Here is a 22027-nt window from a genome sequence, read left to right on the forward strand (position 1 = left end):
TATAGGAAATGGTTTAAACAAACATTAAGAAAGAGTGTACCTTGTGTCAGTGAAAACTCGATCTGCTTGTTCATGTGTGTTTAAATATAAAGATACTGAGATTTATTCCAAATTGAAAAAGTCTATTAGCTGGATTGACAATCTGTCGTATTTGCCTGTAACAACAGATGGGTACATTCACTGGGACACTGGAACATTCAACTGTTTCTTTCAATGTGCTTGATGCTCACTGGGGGCTCCATTTTGCCCCCCTTACTCATGCTGAGTAATTACCTTATTTTTCAAGGAGTCCCATTGAGCTAAGATATTATGCAACATTAGTGAAGGTGCCAGAACCTGGCCTAATGGAGGGATCTCATATGCAATTTGAAAGTGATTTGTGTGAGTTAAGAATTAGGTCTGATACTAAAATGTCTCCAAGTCACCTTCTGTTTCCTTAACTTTTCTCAATCTCATCTTTATATAATCCAAAATCCAGGTTCCCTTATGAGGCAGAAATTCAAGCAAATATTTAGCTTGTTGCTAATCATGCTTTCCTCATACTTAGGATTTCATTATATTCAGGTCTTAAATTTGCCCTCTGACATCAAATGCAGTTCAGAACAGCTGCACAGAAAATGTTTAAGAGAAAATAAAAGGAGATAACATTTTTTTTCATTGCTGGTGCTCTAGTATCCATTAATGTGCTTCTAACAGCACTACTACAGAGAGTTGAAAGTGGCTTTACTTTCTGCATTTGTTGAATTACTTTTTGATTAATGAAATTATAGCTAAGGATACTAGAGCTTGTTGACAAGGGGTAAGTATATTTTATTTTAAAAAATTATGAGAAACCCATCAACTCCAAACCCTAAGATACTTCATGTAATTAAAAAATTCATGGAATTTTATACTTTCCCTCTATTTCCACTTCAAAAAACTGAAAGACAAAGTGGGATTTTCCAGCTGTTTTTTACACTGAAATGTTTGAAATGCTTTAAAAATGTGTATTGAAATTATTTGTTTGGAATGTCATCGAAAAATGTTGATAAGAGATTTTTTTTCCAGGAAAAAAAGTAGTCATTGAGCCTCCTTCTTAATGAGAAAAATAATTATCTAAACAAACAAAAATAACACAAAACCCCAGATTGCTCAAGGCTTAATATTCCTCTTTTCTTAGAACAAAGAATTACATCCACAGGAAAAAAAATCCAATAGTGACATGTGGCTTGTAAGCTTAATTATTTTCCTCAATGTGCATATAGGCTCTGTACAAATGACTTAAATTATCTTCTCACATTGCAGTTTTCTGGCAGCATGAATATAAACCCATGCTTCTGGTGGCTTGAATCAGAATTTATGCAAACATATGCAAAGTTGCACTGTCCTGTTTTTGTTAGAGGATGTTGGCAGATTTGCATTAGTAATAACTATGCTTAAAATTGCATAGAAACAATGGAATGTAATGTACACACAAATATATCCTCCCACCTGCCAGCTCTGCACATAACATAGTGCACACATGATCAGTTAGGTCAGCAACTGAATTTCCTCCTCATGTTATAAAGGTATTATAAGGCTGTTCAGTGAACGCAGTGAAAACACTTTCCCAGTCAGACTGGGATGGTACTTGGCCCTGATTGTCACTCTTCAGGGAATGTGTACAACAGCATACAACTTTTCAGACTGGAAATAAAATTGGAACATTTTTAACAGTGAGGGTAATTTAAATCATGGTGGATTCTTCATTATTTACAATTTTTAAATGACGATTGGATGCTTTTCTAAGAGGTGCTTGAATTCCTACAGGAATTATTGAAGGGTACTTCTGTGCCTTGTGTTATGTAGGAAGTCATGGCTAGTTGACCCTTCAGACATTTAGAATCTGTGAACATTATAGGATACAGGTCCCATGAAATGTGAATCTAGTTGTTGTCTGGAAAGAACAACCAATGTCCATTACAGATACACGACACCTGGAAGTAGTGCACAAAGGGACAGATTAATGGAGCAGTTTTGTACCTGGTCGGTCCTATAAAACGGACATCTAGGAACGGAGAGCTTAAGAGAACTGGGGGAGAGTATGGTGCCAAAACACAAAAGGGTAGCTTGAAAAAGGAGCAAGTGGATCTGAGATCTGAGTTGGGTCAAAAATCTGTGTCATCCTGGTAACAGGAGAAAAGGGAATGCATATGAAATGATGGTGTTGTCTATACTGCAGCCTTCCCTGTTTCACTTTTGAGTCTCCATAGACCCTGGGGTGAGTGTAGTAGGTTAAAGTGGCCAGAAGCTGTTCTACCTTTTTGATTGGCTTCCATCTCTTTTGAGCATGCATTCTGGAAGGGATCAGAAAAAGCAAGGCTATTACACTTGGCCATGCCCTCTTTCTTTCTCTTAGATCAGGGGCTCTCAAACTTTTTTTCTGGGACCTTTTTTGAAAATATTTCAGGCCTGCTTCCAAAAGAAGTAATTACTTACCACCCCATACCATGCCATCTTTACTTCTGCATTGCTGCTGGCGGCAGCACAGCTTTTAGAGCTGGGTGTCTGGCAAGGGATCTGGGGCTAGTAGATTTTGTGAAGCCTCCCAAACTCCAGGATAGGGCCAAAAATGAGCAGTTCAGTGTGCGGGAAGGAACTGCCAGGGAGCGGGATGGGGATATAGGGTCTGGGCAAGAGGTAGGGTGCAGGAGTGGGCTGGGGGTGCAGGGTCTGGGCAGGAAGTAAGGTGCAGGAGCAGCCTTAGGGTGGTGGGGCAGGATCTAAGTGGGAGGTAGAATGAAGGAGGGGGGCTGAGTTTGGAAGGTCTGGGGGCAGTAAGGATACAGGTGCAGGCTGAGGATTCAGGGTCTGAGAGAGGAAGGGTACAGGAGGAGGCAGGGGATTGGGGCACTTATCTAGTGCAGCTCCTGGGGGTGAACAGGTGGCTCTGTACAGCCCTACACTTGTTGGCACCGCCCCCTGCTGCTCCCATTTGCTGTGGTTCCCAGCCAATGGGAATGGCAGAGGTGGAGCCTGCAGGTAAGTTCTGCTAGCAGTGCCACATGTCATTCCAACCAGGGAGTGGAGAGGGAGAAGAGCAGCGCACAAAGCCTTCAGCCTTCGGAACTGGGTGCCTGGCAGGGCTGGATTAACTTTCTGCCCTGACAGGCAGAGCCACAGCATGCAGGGCCTTTCGGGGTTTCAGCTCCTTTCATAATCTGGACCTGGTGCCTGGCCAGCAGCCACTGCTCTATGGCTGCTCAGCTCTGAAGGCAGCAAAGAAGTAAGGATGGTAATACTGTTACTCACCTGCAATAGGCTTGTAATCCACTTTTGGGTCAGGACCCCCAACTTGAGAAATGCTGCCTTAGGTCATGCTCTATTTCTCTATGCTGCAGTTTTAGTGAGTGAGGCAGGCAAGCGACATGGCTCTGCATGAGATGTATTCATTGAGATGTATAACAGTGTAAGGGGGTTGGTGCACTTAGGCCTACATTTAGCATTATTTCCTTCTTCCATCTCTTCATTGTGGAATAGTTGGATCTAGTTAAGTTTACATAATAATTTTTGTCACATTAGTTCTCTCGGTCTTCCCCTTTACATATCTTCTTTCCTACAAATGATGTGCAAGGTGGAGTAGTGTACTTAATGTCTCCTGCAGCCACATCACGGGAGGCATTTAAACACAGAAATTCATGTTAAATAACCAGTAAAAATATGTTTTCCTCCACTTGTGGTGTCCTGTTGATTCATCCACTGAAGAGATTTCACAATGTGACATAAAAATACTACAAGCTTTGTAGTTTGCAAGACACAATGGTTGTGATGTCACAGAATGATGCATTCTGGGATACAATCGGCCAACAAAGAAAAGTACAAAGAGGAACAGGATTTTGAAAAAGTTACTTGAAATGTATATCTGTCCCCTTTTGCCTATAGTTTGTTAACAGGGACATTTAATTTCTAGGCAATTTTCTTCATTTGCTTTAGAGTTTACTGTCAATGCACTGATATAGGACTGCCTCTTCAAAAGTGCATGCATTTGCACTTACCTACATTTTAATGCAAAAATACCTTGTTGCAGCTACACATATAGGAAAAGTTTGATGTTTAAATAAGGTGTAAGTAATTCTGAAGACTTAGCCCATAATCGTTTTGTCATTTGGCCCAGCATTAGTATGGCAAATACTATATTGTCATTTCGCCCAGTATTCTGTGAGCTGGCATGAGGTTATGTGCAAACTGAATTCCTATAATAAAAAAAGTCTGAAACTGAAACATGATCATTACAAATCTTTCTTGTTTTTGCAGATGCAACCTTCCTCCTCTGTCCAGTGAATACAGCAAGGATGTTGGATCCAAGACACAGCTGGTGACGGCTAATCCCAGTATAATTGAGAAAAGGTAGAAAGCGCATTTTTTTCTTGTTCAGTAAGGAGAAGGTTTCATCTGTATTCATAGATATTGATATTGATATGTCAGAATTATGTTCTTTAAAATTAAGATAATATTGTAATCAAGGACAACCTTGAAAACAACCAAAGCCAGAACTGATTATTGCACTCTATAGACCTCCCTTGCACCCGCATTATTTATTAGAATAGGTTGAAATGTTCAAAATTTCAGGTTTAGATGAAGTAAAAGAACAGGGAAAACATAGACACAATTTTTCATCTTTTTCATGATTTTTTAAAAATCTGCTCTATTATCTAGTTATTACCCAAATGTGTGAGGCCCTTTACAGAGCTAGATTATGGCAGACCAGTGCCTGGAGCACTTGCTGAAAGTGCACGACAGTGGAAGGGCTATGGAGCTAATGAAGAAATCTGTGAAGTGGGACGAAGTGGTGAAGGCAGTAGGTGAGGAACACTAGTTTGGCTATGGAATTTTGAATAAAATGGACGGGAATCACGAGCAGTGTTATTTTCAGGAAGTTGGTTACAATAATCAAGTCAGGAGATTGTCACACCATGAACAAAGGTTTTTTCAGTACGGCTGTCTAGGAAAGGACAAATTTTGGATACTTTTGTAAACAAGTAACTGGCAGGATTGAATAGCTTAAGCATGAGGGAAAAGGGGAGTGAAAGATGACAGAGTTTCCAAGCATTGACAATAAGAAGGACTGAAGAATTATCTAATGTAATAGAGTGGGAAACAGGAGATGGGAGGAAATATGGTTGAGGGGCAGCTGGTTGAGGAGAATAAAAGAGATACCTCAGAGGATAGGAGATGAGAGCAGAAGGAAGGGAGAAGGGGAATGGTGAGTGGAAGGAGAATGGGGCAAGAGGAGAGTTTCTGCTGAATAGTGTCAGGTCTTTTGTTTGTTTTTCCTTTAAGCAGTTTGCAATACCTTGAGGGTAGGGAGAGTGGGCAGAGGGCGATGAGGGTGGTTGCAATAAAAGCTGATCCCTCAAGAGAAATGTGGCCATTTAGTGAGGTAGCTGGCAGAGTTGCAGGGAGGGAGGACAGATACACAGAGTTGAAACTGGTGGATGCTTGGAGGCATTAAACAGGTTGATAAAGTCCCCATTCTCTTCCAGAAAGTCAGGTCATGAGGAGATGTTTTTTAAACCACCTCTTGTCTCTGAATCGGTAATGAAAAGTGGCATGAATGCTACACAGGCCTGCTGACGGGGGAGGAGAGCAACGAGGGAAACTGCCCCAGGACCCGGCAATCAAAAGGGCCTGGAGCACATAGCTGCTGTAGCTACTGTGGCAGTGGCAGTGGCAGTGGTTGGAACCATGGGCCCTTTAAATCACCAACTGAACCCAGGATGGCACAGTCCAGGTAGTACTGAGGGCTGCCTGGGGGAGGCTAGCTCCAGTGTTGCCCCTTCTACCCAAGGCCCTCACGGAGCCACCCCCCTTTGCTCAGATGCCCGGAGAGTCTGTCGACCACACTGATGCTACAGAACACTCTTTTGACCTTCCCTGGACATGTTCCTCAAACTCATGATTTTCCCTGCATTGTAAGCTACAGCTAACCTTAAACATATTAGAGGTGGGCATGGGCTTCAAAGGTAGAACACAAATCAAGATCTCTGTTCTTTACAAGAGCTTGGGATTCTGATTAGAAGCTCCCAATGAAGTGTAGTGCTGGCTATTGATCCAAACTTCCATTAAGGTCAATGGTACTCAGGTTTCTGGCTTTGATGTGAATCAGTCTTTGAACTATAGTCAGCTAGCCTCAGATAATGTTATTTTCTACCCTAATTACCATTTTTCTGATCTCCTCCTGTACTTACGTTAAGTAGTTTGATATTGATGAGGCTTGACATCTCAATTACTGCTCAAGTGTGCCATGGCAAATTTAGTGAATTGATGCTGCATCACCATTCACCTTTTCCAGAAGACTTATCCTTGCCAGATATGTTACGGTTAGACATATTGGACGTGGTGAGGACCTTATTTCAAGGTTGCACAAGCAATTTTCTATGGAGCTTGAAAATGACATTAGATGCCATTAAAAAGTCAGACTATTGCCAATAATTATCACACAGGCATTGGTATCTAAGCTAACATCATTTCCCTCTATACTAGAACAAGCTCCCAAATGTAACTAAGAGGCGATGGGCTAGAATATTAATAAAAATCTCAATGTTTATAGGATATAATGAAGGTCATGTAAAACTTTTGAGCAGGGCAGTGAAAAACCAAATGATGTTATGCTTGTTTGGGCATTTCAAAATTCCAAACATATGCTCATTTTTGGGGGGTGAAAGGTGAGTTTGATTATTTCAATATGAATTTTTCAGATGCCTATGTAATATATTATGCCATGTCCTGAACTGGGCATGCAAAGATTTGAATTCTCTTGCTGACTTATCTTCATACAATTCATGGCAATACTAGGGTACAAGTACAAATTTTTAATTAGAGCAAAAATTCCTCCCTGAGCAGGCAGCCAGTGCACCACTTAATTCCCATTTTCCATGCTATTTGGATTGAGGTGTTTCATATGAAATTCTCATGATGCAAGTTATTATGTTTGAATACAGTCTTCAGAGCTTCCCTCTATTCTACAGTATCAGTCTGAATGTCTTTTGCTGCACCAATGTTACCTCTGGAGCAAATGTGTCAGTGACAGATGGATTCAGCAGCAGTCAGTGTTCACACAGATTCTCAGTATTGATACTGTCCTACTGATTTAATAATAAAATTCTGCACTGTTATAGCTATTTTCAATATGAGGTCACAAGCCTAGCAATAGCTTTGTGAGGAACACATACTATTGTCTTCGCTTAAACAGATAAGCAAATTTAGTCACAGAGAGGAAAGTGACTTGCCAAAGACAGGCTGAGAAGAAGAACCCCAAATTCCCGATTTACTTGTCAGTGTAAGACAAAGGGCCAAAACAAAGCCATGTTCCAGTTAGGACTCTTCCAGTTAGGATGTCATAGTTGAGCATCTGCTTGGTACATAACTGGAATGTCATCCATAAAAAATAGATGAAAGTCACTTTGCCATAGTATGAGCCTAGTCTTGCCCCATTTAACTACTGGAAGTTTTACATTGTCTGATCCCACTCACTCCCCTCATCCCTGTTTACCTATGGGGGCAGGATCAAGCCTTGTTTTAAATGGATGAAACAAAAGAAGTACCCTCTTAATAAATGGATTTAGGGGGGTTAGTATTCTTTAAAATGTTGCAGGCTTTGGCGACAATGGCACCCCATAAGGTTATTCCATTTTCTGGCTCTGTAGAAGAGAGGGTCCCTCCCATGGGCCTCCTAAAACACATTGGACAATCATTTAGTAGCATCTAGTCAAACAGTCCCAGATGGTGGATGCTATGGGACAGATTCTCACACGATGTAAATCAGCATAGCTTTAATGAAGTCAAAGGCCCTATGCTGACTTTTACCATCCAAAGAGTAGGCTCTACATTGGCTCTTGATAGTTTTGAAAGCCAGTCAAGCATTGAAATCAGAACATTTCTATTGAAACATGAAGTGCTCAAAATATAAGAAATAACATTAACATTGCAAGTGCAAACTTAACACTACACCCTTTTGTATTTGCCAGTACATTGTAATTCTTTCTTCAATTTCATGCCCACATATTACTATTCAATATAACATCATAGCTTTCTTCTTCTGTCCGTAGATACTTCTAGGGACAGTTTATTTCAGTATTACCTAAGGCTCTGCGAGTGCCAGACAATCAGTGAAAATCATTTATATTACATGGAAAGAACTAAAAAATAAAAAGTTGTCTATAGCACCTTAGAGACTAGCAGATGAATATAGACAGTATCATGAGCTTTTGTGAGCACAACCCACTTCTTCAGATGACTGGAGGAAGAGGCACAGAGGGGCACAGAATTCTACTTTACAGTTTTGAGGCTTCTGTGCTCCTCTGTGCCTCTTGCTCCATTCACCTGAAGAAGTGAGTTGTGCCCATGAAATCTCATGATACTATCTACAGTAGACTTCTGATAATCTGGAACGTTTGGGACCTAGGTGGTGCTGGATTATCAGATATGACAGACTATCAGGAGGTACTATAAACTGGTTTTATATATATATATAAAGTGTTTTAACCCGTTTTATTGTAGCACAAGCACTGTCCAGTGTCACACAATGCCAGTGGCGCAGAATGACTCGGTCCCATCCGGTTTCACTCAGTTCAGATGCTGCCGCTGCTGCCTTGTGACTTGTTTTTTGCCGAAGCTCATTCACTAGGCTCTTGCCATTTTGATGCCGGACTATCAGGAGTGCCCTACAATTGGATGCCAGACTATTGGAGTTTTACTGTATATTCTTTTGTTAGTCTGTGAGCCCTTATCTTGAAATAATAAGTGGAGTGTCCACGCTATCAAGCCTGTTATTTCGAAATAACAGGCTGATTATTTTGAAATCTGTACTCCTGCTTTTTTTTTGGAGAATAAGCTTATTTCAAAATAGTTATTTTAGGAGTTATTATTTCAAATTTAATTATTATTTCAAAAAATTATTTCAAAATTATTTCCTTGTTTAGACATGCTCTGAGGACCACTTTTTTTGTTTGTTTTTTGTTTGTTTGTTTTTAGGTTTGTTTTAAGCTAGACTAACACAGCTACATCTTGGAGACTTTACTACATGGAAAGGGCATGATGACCAGTACTTATATACAGCCTGCATGTGACTAGATTGATAGTCAGAATTTGCTGACATATTTTGACCACTTCAATTCACAGCTAAGTTGGCTTTGTAGTTAGCTGGCTAACTTTCACCCAAAGCAGCTGTACTGCGTGTTTAAAAGAAAATGTATAGTAAATGGATGCTGAGAAAACTGTTTAAATACCCATCGAAGGCTGATCTTGTGATATAGGTTATGGAAAAGGTCTCGGAGATCTGGGTTCATTTCCTATCCCTGCTATAGGTTTCCTGTGTGTGCCTTTGGGCAAGTCACTTACTTAAGAAATAAGTTAACTTATTCATATACCATGTCTCTGGCATATTGATATAATGAACCATTCTGATAAAAATTACTTTTATTCCATTTTTAATTGTAGTATTTCAGGATTCCGCACATGTGTATCAAAGGCCATGGAAAGAGTTGTATGGTATTTTGTTAGTGGGAGAGTAGCATTTAGTATATGACTCTTGTAAAGCAGGCACAGAAATTAGCAAGTAATTTCCCCATTTAGGGGTTATTTTAATTTATCTTTTGTAAGAATACGTACATGTATTTTATGGGTATGTATATCTCACACATTTTAATTCAGGAGCTTGATAGTGACATAATAGTTATCACCAGTACAGAAAGCATTTTAATACACATTTTTGTCTTATAATATCATAAAGTGATCTTGCAGATGATTCTAAAGTACGGTTTAATACTAATTTAGCAATTGAGCTAAAATACAATGTCCGGCATATTTCATTTTGGACCTTTACTTGACATGTGGTCATGCAGCACTAATAAATCCACAAGAAAAAATATTCGATTTTATAAACAGGTAGAACCCTAAATGCTTAAGTTTGTGGAGTGAAGGTCTCCATTTTAAAAGTCCAAAGCTAGTGTTTCCTCTTGGCTACTCTGTCCCTATTACCATCCAACACGGGATTTTTAACCATTAGAAACAACTTGAAAGCAACCATTTCTTTCCCTTAAAGGATGTCCTATAATGCATATATGTAAATCCAAGCAATAGTAGGAACTTCTTTGCAGTTTTCCTGGATATTAACTGCCTTTATTCTTGGTACAAACACTTTCCCTTTTAGCAGCATCCACAACGATGCCATTAATCTCAAGAAAAGTTCCCAAATTCTGGAGACAATACAATGAGTGAGATATCCTGCTGTAGTCTGAGCTACAGGCTAAAAGTCTTTGGTTAGATGCACATGTCCAACAAATGCAGAGAGGTTAATTAGTTTCTCTTTCTTTATTTGGTGGAAAGGAACTTCAGTCATGAAATAATATAATTTGAGAAAGCTGGATAATATTAGTCCTCAGTTAATCTACCAATAAAATATCATCTATTTATTTTCTAGCAGCATTCAAATTGTGGTGTAATGATTTTTAACCTTCCAGAAACTGGTCATGCAGACATATAATATACTCACACAGATTCACATATAGTATTTGTGTAAATATGTGTATACATATTACTGCAAAAGTTATACAAAATGTAGTGAATGGATTCAACATAATATAGCAGGAGATTTCTCTTTTTTAAATAGCAGGATGCTAAAGGTAGCAACAACTGAAATAGGAAAGGAAACAAGAAAGAGAAGATGAAACGAGAAAGAAAAATTGTGAGAAAATCGAGAAGAATGGTAATTTAATCAGCTTCTGCCAAGTGTTATGTCGAACATTCCAGTGTATTGTCTTTAAAAATTATGAAAGAATGCTATATGTGTGCAATCTACTATGTCGCATTATCATAGAGCTGTGCAGATTTGTGCAAAGTTGCAAGTTTTCAGGGTCACTGGTGCATGAAAACAAACTCTATTAGACCATGGGAAACTTGGCCACAGCCATAAGTGGACATCCAACTAACTAAAATCATGCTGGATCACAGATGTTGCCAGATCAGTGTGTGCAGGCCTAGAGAGATTCATTCTGTATCTGTATTTAAATTTTTAAAAAAGCCTCAAGGGGTGATCCTGGAAAATAGACTATTAAGCCCTTATGTCTGTCCCTGGATAAATGGTAGAAATTATAACAAAAATTAGAATAAAAAACTGGAAGGTCATGGTAAAATACATTTTCTGGCAAAGGAAAGTCCTTCAAATGGAGCAGTAAAGTAATGGATTAAGGAAAATCAGTTGATATAATTCATTTAAACTGTCAAAAAATCTTGGACAAAACATCTCACCACAGCTATTAAGGGACCTTAGTGGTCATGAGGTTGAAGACAAAGTTTAGTCATAGCTCCAGAACAAGCTAGGAGACAGGCAACAAAAAGCAGGATTTGAATGGTCAATTTTTATCATGGCAAAAGGTGAACAGTGAGGTATTTCAAGATTCTGCATTATTGCTTGTGTTTAATAATTCATGATTTCTCTCTTCCCCTCAAAGTAAAAAAATCCTATTTTGAAAACTTCAAAATATATATTTCCTCTTTGTTTTTTGCAACAACAAAAAAAAATCCAAAACTATTTCAGTCAGCTCTATCTACAAACTTCATTGATGTGCCTTAAAAGGTCATTTGAAAAAGTGTTCTGAAATGTATTACAGATACAATTGTGGTTTATGCTCCTTGAAAACTGAGAGGATGAAAAAACCACACACCCACACATCCACCCACTCTCTTTTTTTCAGTCTCTCAGTAGCAAGCATGTCAGAGTAACATTATATGTTATAGAGACAAACATATGCTTAATGAAGATGAATTTCATACTTGAATTGCCCTTTTCTTTTCATAAGTTAATTAAATCTGTGACTGAATCTAATATGCCTGAAAATGAGAAACTTAATAACATGTGAGTCTGTTATACTTTTTTTCCTTTATGCAGAAAAAAACACCTGTAGGACTTGCAGCGGGAAAGAAAATTCCCCGATTTTATTTCTGATTCATTCCTCTGTGGTGGGTTTATTCTTCCTCTTCAGACAAGCAGTGGATTCTGTCTCTGAAATCTGTGGATCTCTGGTATCTTCCTGAGAGACAGGGTCATGTGCTTCCTCAGTCACTATCTACATCTGACCCTTCAGTCCACATCATCAAAGGAAACCTGCACAACCCTTTCGAAAGATAAGCCTGGGAGCTTAAATACATAATGCTACTAGACCCTAAAAATCCTGGGCTAAATAGAAATAGAGATGTAACCGTGTTAGTCTGGTCTTGTTGAAACAAAAGAAGATAGACCTTTCCCCAGCTCAGTGTCATCTGCAAACTTGTTGAGGGTGCAGTCCATCCTATCATCCAGATCATGAATGAAGTTGTTGAACAAAACCTACTCCAGGACTGACCCCAGGACTCTCTGCTTGATAACAGTTGCCAGCTAGATGTTGATCATTACTCATTGAGCTTGACAATCTAGATAGCTTTCTTTCCTCCTTATAGTCCACTCAAACGATCCATACTTCTTTAACTTGCTGGCAATAATACTGTGGAAAACCACATCAAAAGCTTTGCTAAAGTATATCACATTCACATTCCTCATATCCACAGAGCCAGTTATCTCATCATAGAAGGCAAATAGGCTGGTCAGGCTGACTTGCTCTTGGTGAATTCATGCTGTTCCTGATCACCTTCCTCTCCTCCACGTGCTTCAAAATAGATTCCTTGTGGACCTGTTCCATTATTTTTCTGGGTTCTGTGGTGAGGCTGACTGGTCTGTAATTCCCTGGATTCTTCTTCTTCCCTTTTTAAAAGCTGGGCACTATATTTTCCTTTTTCCGGCTGTCTGGGATCTTTCCCAATTGCCATGAGTTTTCAAAGACAATAGCCAATGGCTCTGAAAATATGTGAGCCAAGTCCCTCAGCACCCTCACATGCATTGCAACTGGCCACATGAACTTTTCTAAATGCTCCTTAACCTGTTCTTTCACCACTGAGGGATACTTATGTCCTCCCCATATTGTGTTGCCCAGTGCAGCAGTCTGGGAGCTGACCTTGTCCTTAAAGACACAGGCAAACAAACAAACAAACAAAAAACCCACCAATGAGTACTTCAGCTTTTTCCACATTATCTATCTCTAAGTTACCTCGTTCCACGAGGTGTACAGCTAGTTCGGATAGGAAGCCTAATCTGAACTAGCTAGTCCATGCCGCGTGTAGCCGCGCGGCCCGGGGTCCGAACTAGCCGGCATTTAAAAATGGCGCCGGCCGGCTTTATGCAAATGAAGCCCGGGAAATTCAAATCCCGGGCTTCATTTGCAACTCCGTATGACTACATTACCCCCCCTAGTTCGAACTAGGGGGGTAGTGTAGACATACCCTAAGAGTCCCATACTTTCCCTGATGATCTTCTTGATGCTAATGTATCTGTAGAAACCCTTCTTGTTATCCTTCACATCCCTTGCTAGCTGCAACTCCAGTTATGCTTAGGCTTTCCTAATTACATCCTTGCATGCTTGAGCAATGTTTTTATACTCCTCCGTAGTCATCTGTCCACATTTCCACTTCTTATAAGCTTGGGGTTTTTGTGTTTAAGCTCACCAAAGATTTCTCTGTTAAGCCATATTTGCTATTCTTTCTGCACATCTGGATGGCTTGTTCCTGCATGCTTAATAAGGTTTCTTTAAAATACAATCAGCTCCCTAGATTCCTTTCCTCCTCATATTTTTCTCCCAGGGGATCCTGCCCATCAGTTCCTGAGGGAGTAAAAATCTGCTTTTCTGAAGTCCAGGGTCTGTATTCTGCTGCGCTCCTTTCTTCCTTTTGTCAGGATCCTAAACTAGACGATTTCATAGTCACTATTTCCCGTGTTGCTACCCATTTCTACTTCCCCTGCCAATTTCTTCTTGTTTGTGAGCAGCAGGTCAAGCTGCACATGGCCAATGGTTGATTCGTTCAGCACTTGCACTAGGAAGTTGTCCCCAGCACTCTACAAAAGTTGTCCCCAGCCCTGGATTGTCTGTGCTCTGCTGTATTGCTCTCTCAGCACATGTCAGGGTGAGAGAAATCCTCCATGAGGACCAGGGCCTGTGATCTGGAAACTTCTGTTAGCTGTCCAAAGAAAACCTCACCTACTTCATCCTCCTGGTCTGGTAGTCCATAGCTGATGCACACCACGACATCGTCCTTGTTGCTCTTGCCTCTAAACGTAACCCAAAAACTCTCAACAGGCTTTTCTCCAGTTTCACACTGCAGCTCTGAGAAATCTTTCGGCTTTCTTGCATAAAGTACAACTCCTCTACTTTTTCTCCCCTGCCTGTCATGAACCTCAGCTTTGGGGAGACTAGCCTGCTATCCCCACCCCTTTCGCCTATGGCCCCACCTCTGTGTGTCAGTGACTTGGCACTTCCTCCTCCCCCCTGGACTTCCCCCTCCCTCCACCGGTAAAAGGAAAAACCATGAGGGGCTCCACTGACTGGAGGAACCCTGACCCACATGCCCCAGGGTATGTCTATACTGCTCCCGTTTTGCACAAGAAATATGCAAATGAGGCTGTATGGAATATCACCGAGCCTCATTTGCATAATTAACGAGGCAACATTTTTGCACAAAAGGCTTTTGTGCAAAAATGAGCCATCTATACAGCTCCTTTTTGTGCAAAAAATCCCTCTTGCTCAAGAGCCGTTCTTCTGGAAAAAATGCAGAAGAACGGCTCTTGCAGAAGAGGGTTTTTTTGCGCAAAAATGGAGCCTAATTCATTATGCAAATGAGGCTCGGCTATATTCCACGCTTAGCCTCATTTGCATATTTCTTGCGCAAAACGGGCACAGTATAGACATAGCTCCAGCCACATTGGGCCAAGCTGCTGCCAACCCCTATCCTCACCACTACACCGAGCCTACATTCCCTTGGCCCCCAAATGCCAGCCTGGCTCTAGCAACATCAGAGTCAGGCTGCACCCAGCCAGCAGCCTCCCCAAGCACTGGGCTGAGCTGTCAGCCTTTCTGAGTGCCAGGTCCAGCTGTCAGACTCCCTGAGCACCAACTCCGCCTGCCTTGAAGGTCCTGCCAAGCCACTGGCCCCAGGAGTGCCTAGCTGAGCCTCCTCAGTTTGCTAGCTGCTGACTGTCTGTGTGGCTCCTCACTCTCCCATCCTGAGAAGGAGGGACACAGTGAGTAGCAGGGACCTTCAGGTGTAGGGTGTGGAATGGGAGAGGCAGTGGGGTTCTCAGGGAAGGGGTGGGGGCACCAGGGCCTAGTTGTCCAGTGGTGGGTCTGCAGCACCCGCCACCAATGCTGCAGTCATGTGAGTTACCCCACCAAGCCTCTGTTATTCCAATCACATCATACTTGGTTGGCTGTGCCAGGACTTCAAATTCTTCCTATATGTTTTTCAGGCTTCTTGTGTTCATGTACAGGCACCCAAGATAACTGGCTAATTGCTCTGTTTTCTCAGAATTGAATTGGGAGGCCTCCCATCACACCCTGCTCTTTGTGTTTCCTCCCAGTATCCCAGTTCCCTGCTTACCTCAGGGCTTAGGTCTTCATCCCCAGCAAACCTACTTTAAAGCCCTCTTCATTAGGTTAGCAAGTCTGCCTGTGAAGATGTTCTTTCCCCTCTTCATTAGATGGATCCCATCTCTACCTAGCAATCTTTCTTCGTGGAAAAACATCCCAAGGTTGAAGAATCTGATGCTCTCTTGTCGGCACCATCTGCATAAATATTTACAAGATCAGGCTTTTAAGAGTCTGTCTCTTATATACAAATGAAATACTACGATGATTACATTTTTTCTACCCTAATGTAGGCTATTTTAAAATGTGTCATATATGAATTCATTTTCAAATACTTAATAACTGATGTTATAGCAATTTGGAGCACATAAAAGCATCTATACTTGTGTATTTTAAAATATTTTTTTTTCTCATGTTGCAGTCTTAGAAAGGGAAGCTAGAAGAAAATTTAGCTCACAAAGTTTTGGGATTTTCTTTTCTTAGGTGTGGAGAATGCTTATACTTTTAAATATAGTAAAAGGAAAAGTAAATTATTTCCCCCAAATCAAACTGTCTCACTATTTCCCCCTCTTTTTGTATAGGAACAGCAAATGCCATTTAAATATACACATTCCAAAGTTTCTAATTAATTTATCCTATTCTGCCTGGTTATTAGTGCTTCGGATACTACTGACAAAATTTCTCTAGAAATGGAACTTTTTCAGAAAGTTCATATGCAGAGAAACATTTCAGAGCCATAACAATGTTGAACATTCCTGTCCTATTTGAAACCACCGTAGGCCTAATTTTCCACACTGGTTTTATGATACAGGTTAGACCTCCCTGACAGGTCCCGAACAAGGGAGTTTGCTGGGCCAGGTGAGGTCAATGCCAGCCCTTCTGCTCCTGGCTCTGGTGAGGATGCTGGCCTCACTACTATTGGCACAGAAGGGCTGTCTCTGCTGCCCCACCAAGGCTGCCATCTGCCAGTTCCAGTGCTGCCTACTGCTGCTGGCCCAACAGGGCTCCTGGCCGCTGTCCCCTGCAGCAGGGCTCCCAGCCACCAACCTTCCTGCAGAGCTTCAGTTTGTAGTATGTTGACTTTAGTAGACTAATTCCGGTGTAAAACCAGTGTAACGCAGTGGAGGATCAGTCCCCTCCTAGTCTGTGTTTTGTAGTTAAGAATTTGTCCAGGAATTGCAAGATCAGAGTTCAATTCTCTGTCACAGAATTCCTCTGTGACTTTGTTCAAATCATTTAGGCCTCGTCTTCAACTGAAATCAAAGAGAGCTAGACACATAAGCACTTGTAAAGGTCTAGATTTTAGGTCCTGATTTTCTGTTGTGTCTCACCTTGTTTGATAACTTACATCTTTGGAAAGTAGCTGGCAGTCAAATACTGTCCAATCAGAATGGTCATCAATCAAATGTCATCCGGATGTAAATGACTATCCAAGGTTCAGGACATTGAAGAATCATGGCTGTAATTTCTCTCTGTGCTTCTGTTCCTAATCTGATAATCAAAATTCCCTACTTCACAAAGATGTGGTTTGGATACATGTATTTGTGAAATGCTCAGACACTACAGTTACTGGGGTCTGATTAGGGCTTAGCTAGATTGATTCTAGAGGGTTTTTTCTTTTGAGATTTTACCTTTGTTTTTGGCTTCTGTGTAACAGCGTCTATCACTTTCTTTATGCCCGCTTTTCTCCCTGTCTCCTCCATACAAATTAAAAGAGCATTAATAATTTTTTTCTGAAATTCAAGGTCTGTTTTGTTAAAAAATGTGCTTTTATTTGTCAATCTTAATACATATAGACATATTTTTATCCTTTTTTTTTTCCTAATGGGAGTCATGAAGGTTTTAGTTTTCCTTCTTTGAGTTTGCAGTGGGAGTATATTATTCATTTCCTTATTGGATTGGCAGCTAAATAACACTGCACTGGCACTTCAGAACCAGAAATAAATTGAAATTCAGTATAAATGGAATGTCACTCTCAAACTGAATGAAGGACAAAAGGTAGCAAAGAGCATAACGATGAATATAATTTATTTTAAAAATATCTGTCATCTTCGATAACTTGATATGCCATTTATGCTTCAGTGTGGTAAAGAAAGGTTTTCTTTCTTAAATATGCTGGGCCAAATTCATCACTGTCTCTGTTAGGAGAAACGGAACCCATTATTAGTGTCCCTTCAAATGGTTCATCCATTATTTGTTCATCCATTTCTCCCACACTGGTTTCCCCTTATTAGTTGTGAGGAAATACTCCCAGAAGCTGAGAGAGCATCTCATTAACACCTGCTGTTAAAGGCAGCCAGCTAAAGCATGGATGCTGACTCAGTACCAGAGCTATTCTTAGTTTTCATTGTTTGTGGAAGGTACACAGGATCTGGATGGTGGCTTTGTAAAACTGAAAAGATCTGGAGAAAAGAGAGCAGAGCAGACCACTGTGAAATAAGACTTTGACCACTTTATATACACTGGGCCACGCACAAGCACACCTTCACTTCAAAGTACCCCCTTAGAAAATGGGTTAACATTTATAGTATCTGGAATGAGAAGGGTGTGCTTTAAAACAAATGTTTCCGTCCTTGAATGCATTGCAGAAGTGTTATTACATATGCTGGGTGTGATATTTCTTTTGCTATCCTGACAGGTCATAGTCTAGATTCAAATACATGACCTGGGACACTAGGTAATCACAGTCATGTTTTATTTCAATGTATTGTGCCATTTCATTTTTTCCTTAGCTATTGTATGAGTAGGAGGTGTAATCTCTTACACTATGGCTAGGTCTACACTATAGCCTTTTTCAGAAAAAGCTATGCAAATTGCACTCCTCAATTTGCATAGCTTTCCTATTACTTTTCTGGAAGACGTTTTTTCTGCCATTTGGCCACATCTAGATGGGGGCAAATGGCAGAAATGCCTCCTCTTTCAGAGGAGCACTTATTCCTCATAGAACCAGGTATACGGGGCTTTCTGAAATAGCATGTTTGCTCATCTACAAAAAAAAGTGAAAGAGCAAATGCGTTCCCAGAAAAACCCCACAGTCTAGACATACCCTATATGTCTCTTTCTCACATGCAAGGCCTTCCCACTGAGCCCATTCTGATCAAACATGACACTTGCAGGTGCTTCCTGCCTCAGTTTCCTCCTCTGAGGTGTGTTCCCTTGGCCTTTCCCACAGGGAAAGGTGTCTGTGATGTGATTTCGAAAGAGGCTTACAGTCTAGACATAGCCATGGTGGGTTGCCAGGTGTTCAAGTTTTCAACAAGATCACCTGGTTGGAAAGGAACCTTTCTGGTTCATTAAAAACTCCAGTCGGTATGGGGTTGGCAGGCTCCCTACCAGGCTCTGCATAGCATCCAAAAGTGGTGACATGTTCCTCTGGCTCATAGGCCAAGAGTGGTCACTGGGGGCTTTGTGTGCTGCCCCCTTATCCCATGTGCTGGCTCCACAGCTCCCATGGACTGTAGTCAGTGGAAACTGCAGGAGCAGCACCTGCAAGTGGGGCAGCACACAGAGCCACTTGGCCTTGCCTCTGCCTAGGACCTGAAGGGACAAGTCGCTGCTTCCTGGCAGCCGCCTGAGGTCAGCACTTCCTGGATCTGCACTCCACACTCTAACTCTCCCCCTCAGCCCTTCCATACCCAAACTCCCTCCCAGAGCCCACACTCCTCACACATCCCAACTCCCTGCCCCAGTTTTGAGCCACCTCCCACACATACACCTACCTGACGGTAGCCCAGAGCTCCTTCCTGCACCCAAACCCCTCATCCCAAGCCCCACCCTATAGATACCCTGCACCCTCAACTGGAACCCTTATTCCCTTCTGCACCCCAATTCCCTCCCCCACCCTGAGTCCCCTCCTGCACCTATATCCCTCATTTCTGTCCTCACCCCAGAGCCTGCACCTACAGCCAGGCCCTCACCCCCTCCCGCACCCTGCTCTAGCCTGGTGAAAATGAGCAGGAGAGTGAGTGTGAGGGAGAACAAGTGACAGAGCAGGGGATGGGCCCTCAGAGAAAGAGCAGGGAGCAGGGCAAGGGTGTTTAGGGTTGCCAGATGGTTTCAGAAAAAATACCGAACAAAACAAAACAGACAAACAAACAAAAAAAGGACCCTGAGAGTTGTTAAGCAAAGAAAAAAAACCAGTGTGGCCCCTTTAAAAAACGCTTGGTGAGGCTTTTTGACCCAAACAGGCTACTGGCGGCTGCCCGCCATCTTGCCTCCCTGTGCGGGGCCGGACAGTTCCCCTGCAGAACCCGGTAAGCCCTCGGGTTGCCAGGCTGCCTCCGTATTGAGCCGGACAGCCCAGGATTTCCACCTTCTGGCTTGGAAAAAATCAGAAAGTATCAGATGTTTTAGGTGTTTGGTATTTTCTGAATTTTTTTACTGGACAGGAGGCAAAAATGCCAAACTGTCCGGATCAATACCGGACACCTGGCAACTCTAAGGGTGTTTTCTTTCATGCAATTAGAAAGTTGGCAACCCTAATCTCTCTTGCCCCTTCTCCCCGGGCAGATCTGAGGTGCAGTGAAATAGGGTACCACGTGTTGTGAGGCAGACTGAATCTATATATATTCTGTCTACTGGTGTTGGGTTCTGCTTCTAACCGAAAACTTCACTCTTTACCTTGGATGAAGTAAGAAAAGGGTCTTTCCCTCTTACTGAATTTAAAAGGGCAGTGGTAGGAACATTTCAACAGCTTTGCCTCTGATGGTGCTGTTGGGGGAATATAGTTAAAGTGATTGTGGGGAGAGGGAAGGCATTAATCATCCAGCAGAGAGCCAGAAACTTAATGAACATGACACTTGGTAGGGTCTAACAAAGCAAATGGAAGTGGGGCCTCAGATCAGCAAGGAATTCCACAATATAGTCCAAATCAGCTACCATAAGGAAAGTCTCTTCTTAACTCCCATTAATCAATGGTTCATTTCTGCCATGAAACACCAGAGATTTCTTTTTTTTTTTTGCTTTGCATTTTGGTTTAAATCCTCTGTAGGGTTATGGAAGTTCTCATTATCCACATAGATGTTTAGTCAATGAAAACGTGCATACAGGCAGTCCCCGGGTTACGTACAAGATAGGGACTGTAGGTTTGTTCTTAAGTTGAATCTGTATGTAAGTCGGAACGGGCGTCCAGATTCAGCCGCTGCTGAAACTGACCGCCAGTTCTGACTTACATACAGATTCAACTTAAGAACCCCAAGCTTCCCCAAGTCAGCTGCTGCTGAAACTGATGAGCGCTGATTCCAGGAAGCCCGGGGCAGAGCAACTCTGCCTCGGGCTTCCTGTAGTCAGCGCTGGTCAGTTTCAGCAGTGGCTGACTTGGGGACGCCTGGGGCAGAGCAGCTGGGGTGCTGCTGGGTTGCTCCAGTAGCACCGCTCCTCGGCGCTACTGGACCAACCCAGCAGCACCCCAGCTGCTCTGCCCCAGGCGTCCTGATTCAGCCACTGCTGAAACTGACCAGCAGCGGCTGAATCAGGACCTGGGGCAGAGCAGCTGGGGTGCTGCCGGGTTGGTCCAGTAGTGCCCAGAGCGGGTGCTGCAGGACCAATCCGCAGCGCCCCAGCTGCTCTGCTCCAGGGTCCAAAACAAAAGCCTGGTCTGCTGTGGGGGGGCATACTATCCGCGGCCCCCCCCCCCAGCAGACCAGGGACACGGGGAGCAGAGCAGCAGCGGCAGCAGGGTGCCGCGCCTCTGAGGCTTTGCTCTGGCAAAGTCTCAGAGGCGCGGGACCCCTCCAACCCCCCGCGGCTGCGGCTTCAGTCCCGGTGCCTGTGGTCTGCTGGGGACCGTCCCCAGCAGACCACAGGCATCGGGACTCAAGCGGCAGCAGCGGGCGGGTTCCCAGCAGACCACAGGGAAAGCCTCAGAAGCGCGGGAACCCGCCCGCTGCTGCCGCTTGAGTCCCGGTGCCTGTGGTCTGCTGGGGACGGTCCCCAGCAGACCACAGGCACCGGGTCTCAAGCGGCAGCAGCGGCGGTTCCCGCGCTTCTGAGGCTTTGCTCTGGCAAAGCCTCAGAAGCGCGGGAACCCGCCCGGTGCCCCTGGTCTGCTGGAGACAGTCTCCAGCAGACCAGGGGCATGGAGCAGCTTACGAACGGGGCTTTCTCGCCCCGGAGCTCGCAGGTAGCAATCCGCTACCTCGACCTCCGGGGCGAGAAAGCTCCGTTCGTAAGTGCGGATCCGACATAAGTCGGATCCGCGTAAGTCGGGGACTGCCTGTATTTATGAACAGAGACTCCATTATTCAGATTAAATCATGCAGAGTCCTTAGTTCATCTTGACCCCACCAGAAGAACCTGTATATTCTCAGGGAGCTGTATCTGCCTACTTTTAGGGACTTCTATTTAGCATAGGGTATTGTAAAATTCCTAGTGCAACTGAGATGTGGGGACAAGTGTTTCTAGTCGCCCTTCCTAAACATATTCTTTAAACATACACATATTTGCCCCCTTGCTATAAGACATCAAACAGAGAAATTTTCTGGTTATTGTTGTATTTGCTGTCCTTGACTGCGCACTTGCCTCCATTGATATTAGTTTCTCTTAACAGCATTAATCAGCAATTT

At 42.6% G+C, this 22027-nt stretch overlaps 1 protein-coding gene across 1 annotated transcript in view; it reads left to right on the forward strand.

Moving 5' to 3' along the window:
* ST8SIA1 (ST8 alpha-N-acetyl-neuraminide alpha-2,8-sialyltransferase 1) overlaps positions 1 to 22027 on the forward strand; it is a 161017-nt gene that overhangs the window by 99752 nt on the left and 39238 nt on the right. The window contains exon 4 of the mRNA XM_075898340.1: positions 4273 to 4365. Within this exon, the coding sequence (XP_075754455.1) occupies positions 4273 to 4365 (93 nt within the window). The remainder of the gene's footprint in view (positions 1 to 4272; positions 4366 to 22027) is intronic.

The sequence above is a fragment of the Pelodiscus sinensis genome, chromosome 1 (assembly GCF_049634645.1).
Source record: "Pelodiscus sinensis isolate JC-2024 chromosome 1, ASM4963464v1, whole genome shotgun sequence".
Taxonomy (NCBI): Eukaryota; Metazoa; Chordata; order Testudines; family Trionychidae; genus Pelodiscus; species Pelodiscus sinensis.